Raw genomic sequence first — 12,001 nt, forward strand, 5'->3', positions numbered from 1 at the left:
CCACATAAGATAACTATCTTACGTGGAAGGAGATTAATAAAACTCATGTATAAAACTTACACTAGTTTTATATTTTTCCCATAATATAACTTGGATTTAAAGTTACTTTAGATAACTTATATCACTTATATCCAAAGTTGTATTTTTTCAACAATATAACTTATATTAAATTTTGACAGTTAATTTTCATAAATCTAATGATTATAATTTATTGAATCATACTTATTAATTAATTATTAATTTTTAATAAATTGTAACGGTTAAATACACAAAAATCAACAAGATTTATTATTATTAATTTTACAATGACATAAGTTGATCTTGTCTCGTATTTTTTTTTTTTTTTTTTTTTTTTGCAATTATCTCACCATCATCTCCTCCGCATTCAAATATGTCTCTTCTCTTCTCTTTGCTCCGTTCATTCTTCGCATTCAATTCATTTCATACACTACCTTAAACTCCTCGCACGCGCACCGCTTTCCGAACACACAATCAATCATTCATCGATTCCACTCGTTAATTAGAAAGTCTCTCTATCTATCTCACGCACACACACGCAGAGAGAAACAGAAAAACAGAGTCACTCCGATTTGCACAAAAACATTAGAGAAAGAAAGAAAGAAAGAAAGAAAGCGGAAACAAAGTTCAAACCAGAAACAAAGAAAGAAAGAAAAAAACACAAACCCACAGAAGAAGGAAACTGCAAGAAAACTTGCATCAAAGAGAAAGAAAGATAGAAAACAGAGAGAGAGAGAGAGAGAGAGAGTTTCTCACATATGTAATGCATCAAAAGAAATCAGAAGTTCAGATCGGAAAAGAAAGCACTGGAATCTCTTCCGATTTCAACCCAACTCTCCCAATTCTCACTCACATTCCTGCTACACCTTATAAAAGACCTTTACTCACTCAACCTCAACCCCAAACCCTAACCCTAACTCATTCTTCTTCTTCTTCTTCTTCCCTTTCAAAATCCCCAACCCTAATCCAATTCCCAAACACAACCACTTCTCAATTTCCCAAACCCTACCATTACACAACCACAACCAACATCACCACCACCGCCATCACCACCCTCTTCCGCCGCCTCCGCCGCCACATACGTCTCATCCTCCTCCTCTTCCTCCCCTTCTTCTACTTCCTCGTCTCCCACCCAACCAACTCCTTCTTCCTCGATTTCCTCTCCGCTTTCGCCTTCTCCGCCGCGCTTCTCTTCTCTCTCAACCTCGCCGTTCCTCGTTTACCTTCCATTCGCCTCTTCCTCTCTCGTTCCCTCTCTCTCCCAATCAACCTCAAATCCTATTCCTGCTGCCGCGGCAGCGGCGTGCGGCAGCTTCCGGTTTTCTGGACAATTGGCCGGAGAGAAAAGAACGGTGCCGTTGCCGCAGCAGCGGCCGGTGGGTTTTGGGTGCAGGCATATGCAAACGGCGACGTATATGAGGGGGAGTTTCATAAGGGGAAGTGTTCTGGGAGTGGGGTGTATTATTACAGCATGACTGGGAGGTATGAAGGGGATTGGGTTGATGGGAAGTATGATGGGTATGGGGTTGAGACTTGGGCTAGGGGGAGTAGGTATAGAGGGCAGTATAGGCAGGGTTTGAGGCATGGGTTTGGTGTGTATAGGTTTTATACTGGTGATGTTTATGCTGGGGAATGGAACAGTGGACAGAGTCATGGATGTGGAGTTCACACTTGTGATGATGGGAGTAGATATGTTGGGGAGTTCAAGTGGGGCGTTAAGCATGGACTTGGCCACTATCATTTTAGGTATGTTTATATGAAATAAGATTGATTCTTGCTTTTATATGGGTTTATTGGTTGCTTGCCTTGCCTGCCTGCCCAACTAATTATAGTTTGGGATAAAGAGATGTTATGTTATCTTTTCATTTGTAGGATTATTCGCATTTAGAGGGGGTTTTGTGTTTAGCATTTGGAAATCAAGCATGATGTTATGGCGGATTTTTTATTGTATGGAAACTGATTATGTGCCTGTTTTGATTGTTAGAGTTATATATGAGCCTTTTATGAGTTGCTTTGGTGGGATATTGATACTTGATTTGCTGATATACTTTATGCCTGTGGGTTATTTTAGGTTCGTGATCTTGGAAGAGAAGTCATTTTGTGCATTTTTTATTGTTGAGTGTATGCATAGGGGATAAAATATGCAGAATGACTTTAATTGGCTTCTGTTGTAACTTTGGTTTTGTCAAAAATACCCCATAGGCTTTTGGAATTACTCAGTTTTGGCCTTTCAGTTTCCCCATTGGTGACAAGTGTTGAGCAAAATACGTCATGCACTCATTACGAAACCATTGTTTTGAGACTTTTGAGGATGTTCATTTTTAACATACCTTTAGCCTTTTCCTGGAAGGAAATGAGTTGTAAGAAATAAACTTAGTACTCATCAGATAGTATGCTAATGATAGTCTCTGTTGCCTGCATTGGCATTTGGCTGCCAACCAACTAGCTGCGTGGAAATAAATAAATGGGAGTTCAATATTAAAATCAAATAAGAGATGCGTTAAGCATAGAATCTCATAAGCATGAATTAAGTCAAATTTGTTTGAATAGATGGCCTATGACTGAGATTTTTGGTTCATAAGCACCTGTCACATGTGGGGATAGAAGAAGAAAGGAAGAGGGAACAAAAAAGGAGATGGCCGTTCTCTGTGCAAGTTTACTGCTAGTATATGGAAAGCCACATCCAATGCATGGTGCCTGACTACTAATCTGATGCAAATAAATAAGTTTTTACTTTATAAATCAGTCTGGAAATTCTTACCTCTTATCATACTACATTTTAGATTTTAAAGCAGTAAATGTCAAGTAAGTAGCAAGTACAATTTTGTCGGGGAGCCTTAAAAACTTTAGTAGAAGAACATATGCTTCGTACACTCATCATGGTGTAAAGAGATCTGTTAGAGCAATCTGATAGAAGCTGGTTCAAGAATGCAAGAAAAAACTAAGAAAGAACTGGAATATTATTTGATATAGCTTCTCCCTTAAGATCAAGAATGAATATTGTAGGTAGATGAGATAGAATTTTACGAAGATTGCTCTCTGCCCCTCTAACTCCAGAGGATGCAAATTCCCTGGCCCTCAGTATTGTCTAACTGAACAAGGCCTTCCTTCTCCTCTCCTCCTCCTTTTATTCTTACATCTTACCTCCCTTTTCTTCTAACTAAATGCTACTTAAATTCTGTTGGAATATTCTCCAACTAGCTACTGTCATCATTCCTCCTATTCTTCTTAATTATGGGGTTGCTAATACAATCATTTCAGAACTTGTTTGAATCAGTAGATTTGGAATGGAATGGAAGGGTGAAGTCTGTATAATTTTCAATAAGGAATGGAATAAAATTGATGGATAACACATTTTAGTGATTATAACTATATGTATTCTTGTTAAGTATTTGTGTGAAATAAAGAGACTTTTCTTCTATCGGATGATAAAGGAAAAGGAGGTGATAGAAATCATTTTGTGATACTGATTGTTGTATATGCTTTTGAGGTGGTCTCTTGATGATTAATTGGTAAGAATGTGAGTTCATCTTCATTATATTAATAAACAATCTTTTTAAGTCCTCCTATGTATGTCCACTTAGGAAGAAAGACCAATAGGAGAGTAGAAACCCGTTTTGAGGGAATGCATGATTTCCTTGTTATTTTATATTCCTTTTGTTTCATCCGAATGAAAGATCAAATAATTTCCTCTTTGATTTTATATTTTTAATATTATCTTTGTTTTATCTGAATTATCAATTATGCTAATATTCTGTACTTTATTGATATGAGTAGTTGACTCAGCTTGGCCCTTGGTGGAATAAGTTTTGATTTTGGATGTTAAAGGGGTTAGTCTTGTTAGCTTTGGAGGTTTACTAAATCAGGAATATATAAGCATAAGGCCATAAGAACAGTGAATCTCACCTGAATTGGCCAAGTAAAACCTGTTAATCTGTGTTTTATCAACCTTTTTATTGTAATTGGATTTATATTTTTAACCAATTCCAAGCTGGTGGATTTTGACACAAATATTTAAGGTTGTAGATTTTGTGTATTAAAAATATAGTAGACAAATATAATTACTAAAATGTAGAAAAATTGAAATATTTAAACTGATCCTAAGGCTGGGTTTTGTTTCAAAGGTGCTTCATACCTCTCAAAGCTTGAAAAAAACACTTTAGAGCAATCTATTATATAACTAAGAACTCGTCAAATGACTGAAAGGACAAATGATCTCGTTCCTTGCTAGAGGGTAATTCCACGACCTGAGCTTGTGACCTCCAGGTCACATAGCAACAACTCCAACCGTTGTGATGTTATGTAATTTATCACTTGCTGGTAATCTTAGTGTGGTGATTTTCTTGTCTCTCTGTCTTTTATCCCCTTTTTAATCTACTTAATGAAAACAGTTAGGAAAAACAAAGTGTCTATCTTCTCTCTGATCAGTGCCCTTTGTTGAACATCTTACACATATATACCATCTGTTTTTCATTGCAAAACTGACTGTGCTGTCAGTATCAGTGAGTAGGATCCTGGGCATGCATTTAATGAAATTGATGCTTAATCGTATTATGCATGAATGCATCCTCTCTTCTAAAGAATAACCATTAGTGCATTGTTGTTGAATTGAATGGTGTAGGGCATTGTCTGCCTCTTTTTTTCTTTGCTCACCAGTAAAAGTATAATGTTATATTTTTGTTGGAACTAATTATTTCTGTTTTATTAGAAATGGGGATACATATGCTGGTGAATACTTTGCGGACAAGATGCATGGGTTTGGGGTATATTGTTTTGCAAATGGCCATCGTTACGAAGGATCCTGGCACGAGGGCAAAAGGCAAGGGCTCGGAATGTATTCATTTAGAAATGGGGAAACCCAATCTGGTCACTGGCAAAATGGAGTCCTTGACATTCCAAGCACACAGAACACCACCTATCCAGTTTCTCCTGTTGGTGTCAATCACTCCAAAGTACTTAATGTGGTGCAGGTATGCTCTATGTTTATGATTTTGTTTGCCTTAATTTATTGGTAAATTTTCTTTCCCAAGTTATAATTATAGGAAAAAGATGAATGATTTTAAATTTTATCTCTTTTATGTCTACATATTGGCCTAGATTTATCAGTTTGAATGATTTTGTCATTGCCAGTTGCTGTGAATATGGGCAATGACAGAATTATGTCTCGATCTTTTCTGCGAGTAACATAAGCATTTTACCCATGCAAAGTTACTCGCAGAAAAGATTGAGACATAATTCTGTCATTGCCCATATTCACAGCAACTGGCAATGACATATGATGTGAAATGTGATCTACTTCATTTATGTGCTTTCGATGATTTGAGTTATTTGAAATTCTGATAAAGTAGATATTTTCAAGGTTGGTTTCTTATCACTGCATATGATGGATTCTTTAAATGAATTTACAAGGAAACAAAAAAAATTTGTGCTACACATCCATGAAAAAATAGCCAGAATTTTGACAGGATTCAGCTGGATTTAATGGTTGTTGTTGGATAAGATAAAGTGGTAGGATTATAGTCGGTAAGAAATGCTAACTCATTCAGTCAAAAATTCTGGGTGACTAGCATTTTCCTTATTGTAAAAGCTGAGAGTATGGACAGGTAGTGGGACATTTTCTTTCAAAATGGATCAAATTAGCACCTTTGTGTAAAAGGAAAGAAGCAAAAAAATAAGCTGCAAACAGTTAGATCGTTTGCAGCATTTAGAGCTTTCGTTATTAATTATGTGTTTCTTTGTGAACGAACAGGAAGCAAGAAGAGCAGCTGAGAAGGCCTATGATGTGGCCAAGGTAGATGAAAGGGTGAATAGAGCAGTAGCAGCCGCTAATAGAGCAGCCAATGCAGCTAGAGTAGCTGCTGTCAAGGCTGTGCAAAAGCAAATGCGTCATAATGTTAACAGTGAGCGCATCCCAATTGCCATTGTATGAGGTTATCAACTGCAATTTTTCTAGTTTAAACTGCTTCGTGTACATTGCCATCATCTCCATGGTAGCTGGCTAAAAGCAAGCAGATTTATTATCTATCTGCTATGAGTCTTGTATAGAGGGAGGAAGGAAGGATGATGGCGTCCATTTGGTAAAACTATATGTTTCCCCCCCCCCCCCTTTTTGCCTACATTTTATAAATTCACGTAGATGTAAATACTGGAGTGCGGGTGAAACCTGAACCCAGTTACTGTTGTAAGATTGCTTGGTATAATAAGGAGAGGAGAAACATCTATTATAAAATGTACTATTTTCCCAAATTGATATTTGCTTGATCTGACTTTGGAATGAGATATGTTGTATAATACCTGTTAACGAGCTTGTAGTTCAATTTGCAAAGATTTGGGTGTGATGTTTTCCTTGAATGTAACTAAATAAAATGCTCTTTATTTTTTGGGTTGCATCTGTGGAAAGCGGGACAGCATGTGAGAATAGCCAACCAAATCAGTGTGGCTATGGTTTGCAGCTCTATATTCTAAACTGCATTTAATGTGTAAGCTAAAATAGTGAATTTACTTTATCTTTTAGTAGCTAAGGGGATTTTGTTACGGACACGTTAATGGATAGTTTTAGATGGTTTTGTTATGGGATAAGCATTATAGTAATTTGTTTAATTTTTTAGTTATTGTAGTGGATGGTTATTATTTTCAACTTTTATTTTATTTATTTATATCTTTATTATGTTTAATATTAATAATATTTTTTATTTTAAATTAGTTGGAATTGGTAACAGATGAATTTAGATACAAAATATAAATAATATTAGAAATCAAAAAATAGTAATGAATTATTAAAAAATAAAATAAAGTAAAAATAAAAGGAAAAAAAAGATAAATAAATAAATAAGAAAAAAATATAAAAAGGAAAAAGAGAGAAAAAAGAAAGATAAAAAAATAAATAAAGGAGATATAAGGAAAAAGGATTAAAAAAGGACAATTTAGAATATAGGAATAAAAATGAATTTAACCCTTCACAATATTAATAGCTTCTATTAATTTGTTTTACTATGTTTGTGTTAAGCTTTTGATAATAAATTTATGTTCTTATAAGAGCATCTAGAGCTAGAGCATCATGTGTCTAAACTACCTCAATGTATATTCTCTTATCTTATCAACCACTGATATTACTCTTACCTTTTGTCGAATATCTTTCTTTCTCTTATCATTCTTATATGACCATAGATCTTTCTTAACATATTTATTTCTGCTACTTTTATTTTATGCTTATATTACCCATGTGCTAGCCAATATTAAGTTCCATATATCATTGTAGCTAATATCATTTTAAACCTTCATTACTTAAATAAAAAAATTCATTAGAGAAGTATTAATTTTTGCACTTGCATGCATGATTGAGTTGGACTTCCTTATTAGAGCTCAGTTTCACATGTTTGATATAACAAAGGAAAATTCATATATTGGAGGAAAATTCATATCTTATCGACCGATGTATTCTGAACTTCAGTTACATATTTTGAGGTTATAAACTCACTGAGAACGAACAGTAAATTCAGATAGATGACTGAGTGAATTGGGATTCCTTTTACATTATAGTATGTCACTTACCTATCTATTTAAATAGCAACTCACTTGCCCTACCAAAGAGACTCTCGGACTCTTAATTTAAAAAACAAAGGCTCAATGGATTTGATTCCAGATGGTTAAAACTCTTGGAAAGGATAAAGAGACTCAAATCTGAAATCGAATTAATAGGATTCATTAAAACTTTAGATACTGAGAACTTGAACTCAAGACTTTATTTAAGCGAAATCAAATATGTACCCCCTTGAACCAACCTCCTTTGGCATTTGTAAATCAATATATGATTTTGATCTCCCTAATAATTTCACAGCAATCAAATCTCCCAAACTTTTTAATTAACAAAGTCAAGTCTCCCCTCTAGTCTACCTTCTAATTACTAGTAGAAGTTACTAATGAACTAAATAGTACTTTGTCAATTATCAAGCTGCGTATGTAAATCATTGACCATATAAACAGACCAAAATTACAATTAAATAAGAAACATTGAGCTTGAGTTTAACACCAGTTCACCATCCAGTGTCATATAGACACTTTACTCTCATTTAGTCAACCCTCACTACAGCTCCTGCCTCCCTTCTTAACTTTCTTTTCTTTTTATTGTTATGGTATATAGTTGTGCATTCTTTATATATACTTAGTTTAATATTGACTTGACCATCTCATGCCATAACAAACAATAACCACAAGGACTTTCCTTTAAAAAGTTAAACATGAACCCAAAGTAAATGGGCATTGTGGATGCCAACGCAGCTAATCTACGGCTTATCAAAATGTATTTGAGAATTATTTGAATCCAAGAAATTTAAGATGTCCTACGTATTAACAAAACATTAGGAAATCGTTGTTACATTTGATTTTAAACCACGGTCTATTTTTTTATTATACTCAATCATATATTATCAGACCATTTAAAGAAATACGGTTTACTTAATATAAGACATCAAGAATTCTACGGTAAGAAAACTTTATGTTGAGAAATTTTTACTTAAACGAGCTAAAATGTATTTTACCCAAAATATTACCATGCATGTGTAAATTATAACATAGTGGTCATGTGAAGAAGAAGAAATCAGTAGATATAACTTCCTCGTATATGCAGGAAAAAAAAAACAACAACATAAGGTAATAATAGAACGAGAAGCAGAAGCATAAACAGAAACTGACTCATTCCCCATCAGATGAAGCAAGACTACAAAAACGTAATGGTAGCATTCGAATATCTGAAGTAATATTACTAAAATACTTAACAAAACCCTTACAAAGTTCTATTCTTCATCAAACTATCCAAAAATAATGTGACAATTTTAAATAAGCAACAAAATTTATGCATAGGATTTGAAAACAAAATGAATATTGTAAATTGCTCTCAGCTTTCAGTCTGCTCTCTCAGCCTTCGAATAGTGCTTCGGACAGTCACAGCACTGGCAGTACTGTCAAGAATAATATGAATGAACAAATCACATCCTCACTCACCATTAAAAAAATAAAATAATTAAATAGAAAAATATACTAGAGGAAAATTCTTACTTCAATGTGTAAGCACCTCCGGCTTTCACTTTTCCACAATCTTTGCAACCCCAAATACCCACAGCCTTCCTCTTAACAGCATACTATATGAACAACATATCATTAATAATGATCTTAGGCCCTAGTCAATACTCAACAGCTATCACAAAAAACATTAAAACAGATTAAGTTATACCTTTCCACAAAACTCACAGAAGAATTTACTGTGTTGACTCACTTCCATCTTCTTAATTTGCTTCCTCAGACTAGCACCATATCGGGTGCCTGAAATTTGAGAGCAATAAGTTATCGCTTCACTTATTAACACAGACACAAAATAACATAAATATGCCAGACACAACCTCATAAAGCACCCAAAAAATATAAAAATAAACAGTCTGCATATCACTCAACATTGAAATAAATCACGATTTGATACATGAAGCTTTCCACATTTAATACATAATTTTTCTAAAAAACTAGATGAAGGTTATACTTAAAACCTCTTTTTCCTTACAACTATATTTTATGTTTGATCAAAATTAAATTAGGGGTTACAAAATAACATGTTATTCTGATTTTGATCTAAATGTAACAAAGTGATTGCAAGGAAACAAAAAAGGTTGTAACTATAACCTAACTCAAAAACTATATACTACTATACTGGGGGCCAAAAATGGGGGTTTTATAGCACTGCGCTGCCCTTTTATACTTTATGGATATAATACACAAACCAAATAAAAACAAATGATGTCACCCCTCTCCAACAATGCAAACATAATCCATTTTGTTCTAATTCATTAGCTTGAAATAATCTAACAGGATAAAACAATGCAGCCATACTATGGAAAAAAACAAAAATGTATATCAACTACAAACTAAAAAATAGAAAAGTATGCTCAAAATGTAAATTTAATTCACATCTAATATTTCGGACAAAATTAGAAAAACAATTTTAATTAAGTAATTAACCTTCTTCTCCTCCAATTTCACCTATCCAACATTAACAACAATACAAGCTCTTTCTACAAAAAAAAAATTGGGAAAAAAACCAAATTTTTTCACAAACTAATGCAACCACATACCGTATTTTCCAACAATACCGGCCTTCTTGGTTCTCTTGGTCTGCACATTAACATCACAAAACATAAACCCATAAATAACACAACCATGTTCAAATCTCTAATCAGTACGAGGTTAGGAGATCTAAATCCTTAAAATTCCAGAAATCAACAAGAAGAAGAGAGAGAGAGTACCATTTTCGAAGGGTACGAGGAAAGATGGGAGAACCCTAGAAAATTGGGGGCGCGGCTGCAACGCGTTTTAAGGGGTTAAGGGTTTCTGAGAAAAAAAAAAGTTTATAAGGCGGAAACTTCAGCACCATGTGTATGGGTTTTGTGGTGATGGGCCTCGTTCGGCCCATATAAAGGCCCATTTCAGGTTGGTCACTACTGATAAATTGTTATGTTTGCCTTAAATAAAATTGTTATATATTTCATTTTTTTTACCGTTAATGTAGATAATTTATCTACATTAAACCCAAAACGACGTTGTTTTGAGGCAGAAATCAAGATATTTTTGTAATTATAATTTATTTCAGGATTATAATAGTCTTTTTCTTTATGATTTTTTGATTTTTTGACTCAAAACAACGTCGTTTTGAGAGCGAATGTAGATAACTTATCTACATTCACTTTAGAAACATTAAAGCCATTCATGAAAATCAAAACCAAATCAGAACTTAGTTAGAGTCAACGGCGATTTTTAAATCGGTTTAAAGTTTTTAATGTTGAGGGAAATAACTAAATGTATATGTTATTATATTGACATGGTCGAGTATGGGATTATTGAGTGATTGATTCAAGTAACGAGTTACTAGTTTAACTGATGATGCGGCAAGTATGGCAAATTTATAACTTATATTAAAAAAAGGAAAAATATTTGTCATTTTAAATGACATAAAGTTATGTCATTTTAAGAGAGAGATAGACACAGAATAAATTTTTATTTAAATTTTAAATTAAAAAAACCACTCACTTTCTCTCTCTCATGATTTTCATTTTCTGTGTCTATCTTTCTCCTAAAATGACATAACTTATGTCATTTAAAATGACATAACTTATGTCATTTAAAATGACAAACACCAAGCCCTTAAAAAAATATAAACATATTTAAATATCTGTAAAAAATTAATATCAATTTCAAATATTTTAATATGAAAAATAATAAATCATACATTATTACTCAATAAATGATCAAACAAACATACAATACTTATACATCTCTAGCTATAAATTAAGGGATAGGATATTGTGACACCCAAGTTATGTTACATCTATGTGACACCCATTCAATCTCACCGTTAGATCGCTTATGTTGATCCAACGGTTATATTTATTTCCATCTTTGTATGGTCGTGATTTCCCAAATTTAATATTTTATATTTATTTCTACCTTTGTATGGTTATGATTTCCCATATTTAATGCTTTCACTTTAAATTTGGGAAATCATGACCATACAAAGATGGAAATAAATATAATCGTTGGATCAACATAAGCGATCTAACGGTGAGATTGACTGAGTGTCACATGGGTGTAACATAACTTGGGTGTCACAATATCCTATCCCATAAATTAAATCAAAATATCTTGCATAATGCATAAACAAGATAATATTAGTATTGTAGATATATAACTTATGTAAGGTAATAAGCAACAAATCACTCAAATATTTAAAAAAAAAAAAAACAAATGATTTGTAAATTTTAAAAAATGGTATCCTATGCTTCTGAATTTTTTTTTATGAACCTAATCAGGTAATCGGTTGAACCGACTCGGTCACAGATTTTTACCAAAATCGGCTGTATTACACCAATTTCAATGCTTGGCCGATCCGCTACTTACCCGAACTGGTTATATGATTGATTTAACAATTTATAGGTCCACTGGA

General features: G+C 33.5%; 2 protein-coding genes across 2 annotated transcripts; one reads left to right on the forward strand and one right to left on the reverse strand.

Annotated features, from left to right (window-relative positions):
* Positions 1-440: 440 nt before the first annotated feature.
* LOC133301710 (uncharacterized) lies at positions 441-6,341 on the forward strand. The gene is made up of 3 exons (XM_061501387.1): positions 441-1,764; positions 4,727-4,988; positions 5,768-6,341. The coding sequence occupies exons 1-3, from the start codon at positions 782-784 to the stop codon at positions 5,945-5,947; spliced, it is 1,425 nt and encodes a 474-aa protein (XP_061357371.1). The 5' UTR covers positions 441-781; the 3' UTR covers positions 5,948-6,341.
* Positions 6,342-8,690: 2,349 nt separating this feature from the next.
* Positions 8,691-10,409, reverse strand: LOC133301715 (large ribosomal subunit protein eL43). Its single transcript, XM_061501391.1, has 5 exons — positions 10,308-10,409; positions 10,137-10,176; positions 9,248-9,336; positions 9,073-9,155; positions 8,691-8,975 (listed from the first exon to the last, which is right to left on the reverse strand). The coding sequence occupies exons 1-5, from the start codon at positions 10,308-10,310 to the stop codon at positions 8,912-8,914; spliced, it is 279 nt and encodes a 92-aa protein (XP_061357375.1). The 5' UTR covers positions 10,311-10,409; the 3' UTR covers positions 8,691-8,911.
* Positions 10,410-12,001: the final 1,592 nt, after the last annotated feature.

The sequence above is a fragment of the Gastrolobium bilobum genome, unplaced genomic scaffold (assembly GCF_033153095.1).
Source record: "Gastrolobium bilobum isolate Gb01-03AN ecotype WA unplaced genomic scaffold, APGP_CSIRO_Gbil_v1 utg6199, whole genome shotgun sequence".
Lineage (NCBI taxonomy): Eukaryota > Viridiplantae > Streptophyta > Magnoliopsida > Fabales > Fabaceae > Gastrolobium > Gastrolobium bilobum.

Excerpts from the sequence above, each read along its gene's own strand:
- LOC133301710 (XM_061501387.1), top strand. The coding sequence starts at position 782 with ATGCATCAAAAGAAATCAGAAGTTCAGATCGGAAAAGAAAGCACTGGA. Across the intron at positions 1,765-4,726 it reads CTTGGCCACTATCATTTTAG|AAATGGGGATACATATGCTG; the intron begins GTATGTTTATAT and ends CTGTTTTATTAG. Across the intron at positions 4,989-5,767 it reads AAGTACTTAATGTGGTGCAG|GAAGCAAGAAGAGCAGCTGA; the intron begins GTATGCTCTATG and ends GTGAACGAACAG.
- LOC133301715 (XM_061501391.1), bottom strand. Across the intron at positions 9,337-10,136 it reads CGGTATTGTTGGAAAATACG|GCACCCGATATGGTGCTAGT; the intron begins GTATGTGGTTGC and ends CTCAAATTTCAG. Across the intron at positions 9,156-9,247 it reads TCTGTGAGTTTTGTGGAAAG|TATGCTGTTAAGAGGAAGGC; the intron begins GTATAACTTAAT and ends TTGTTCATATAG.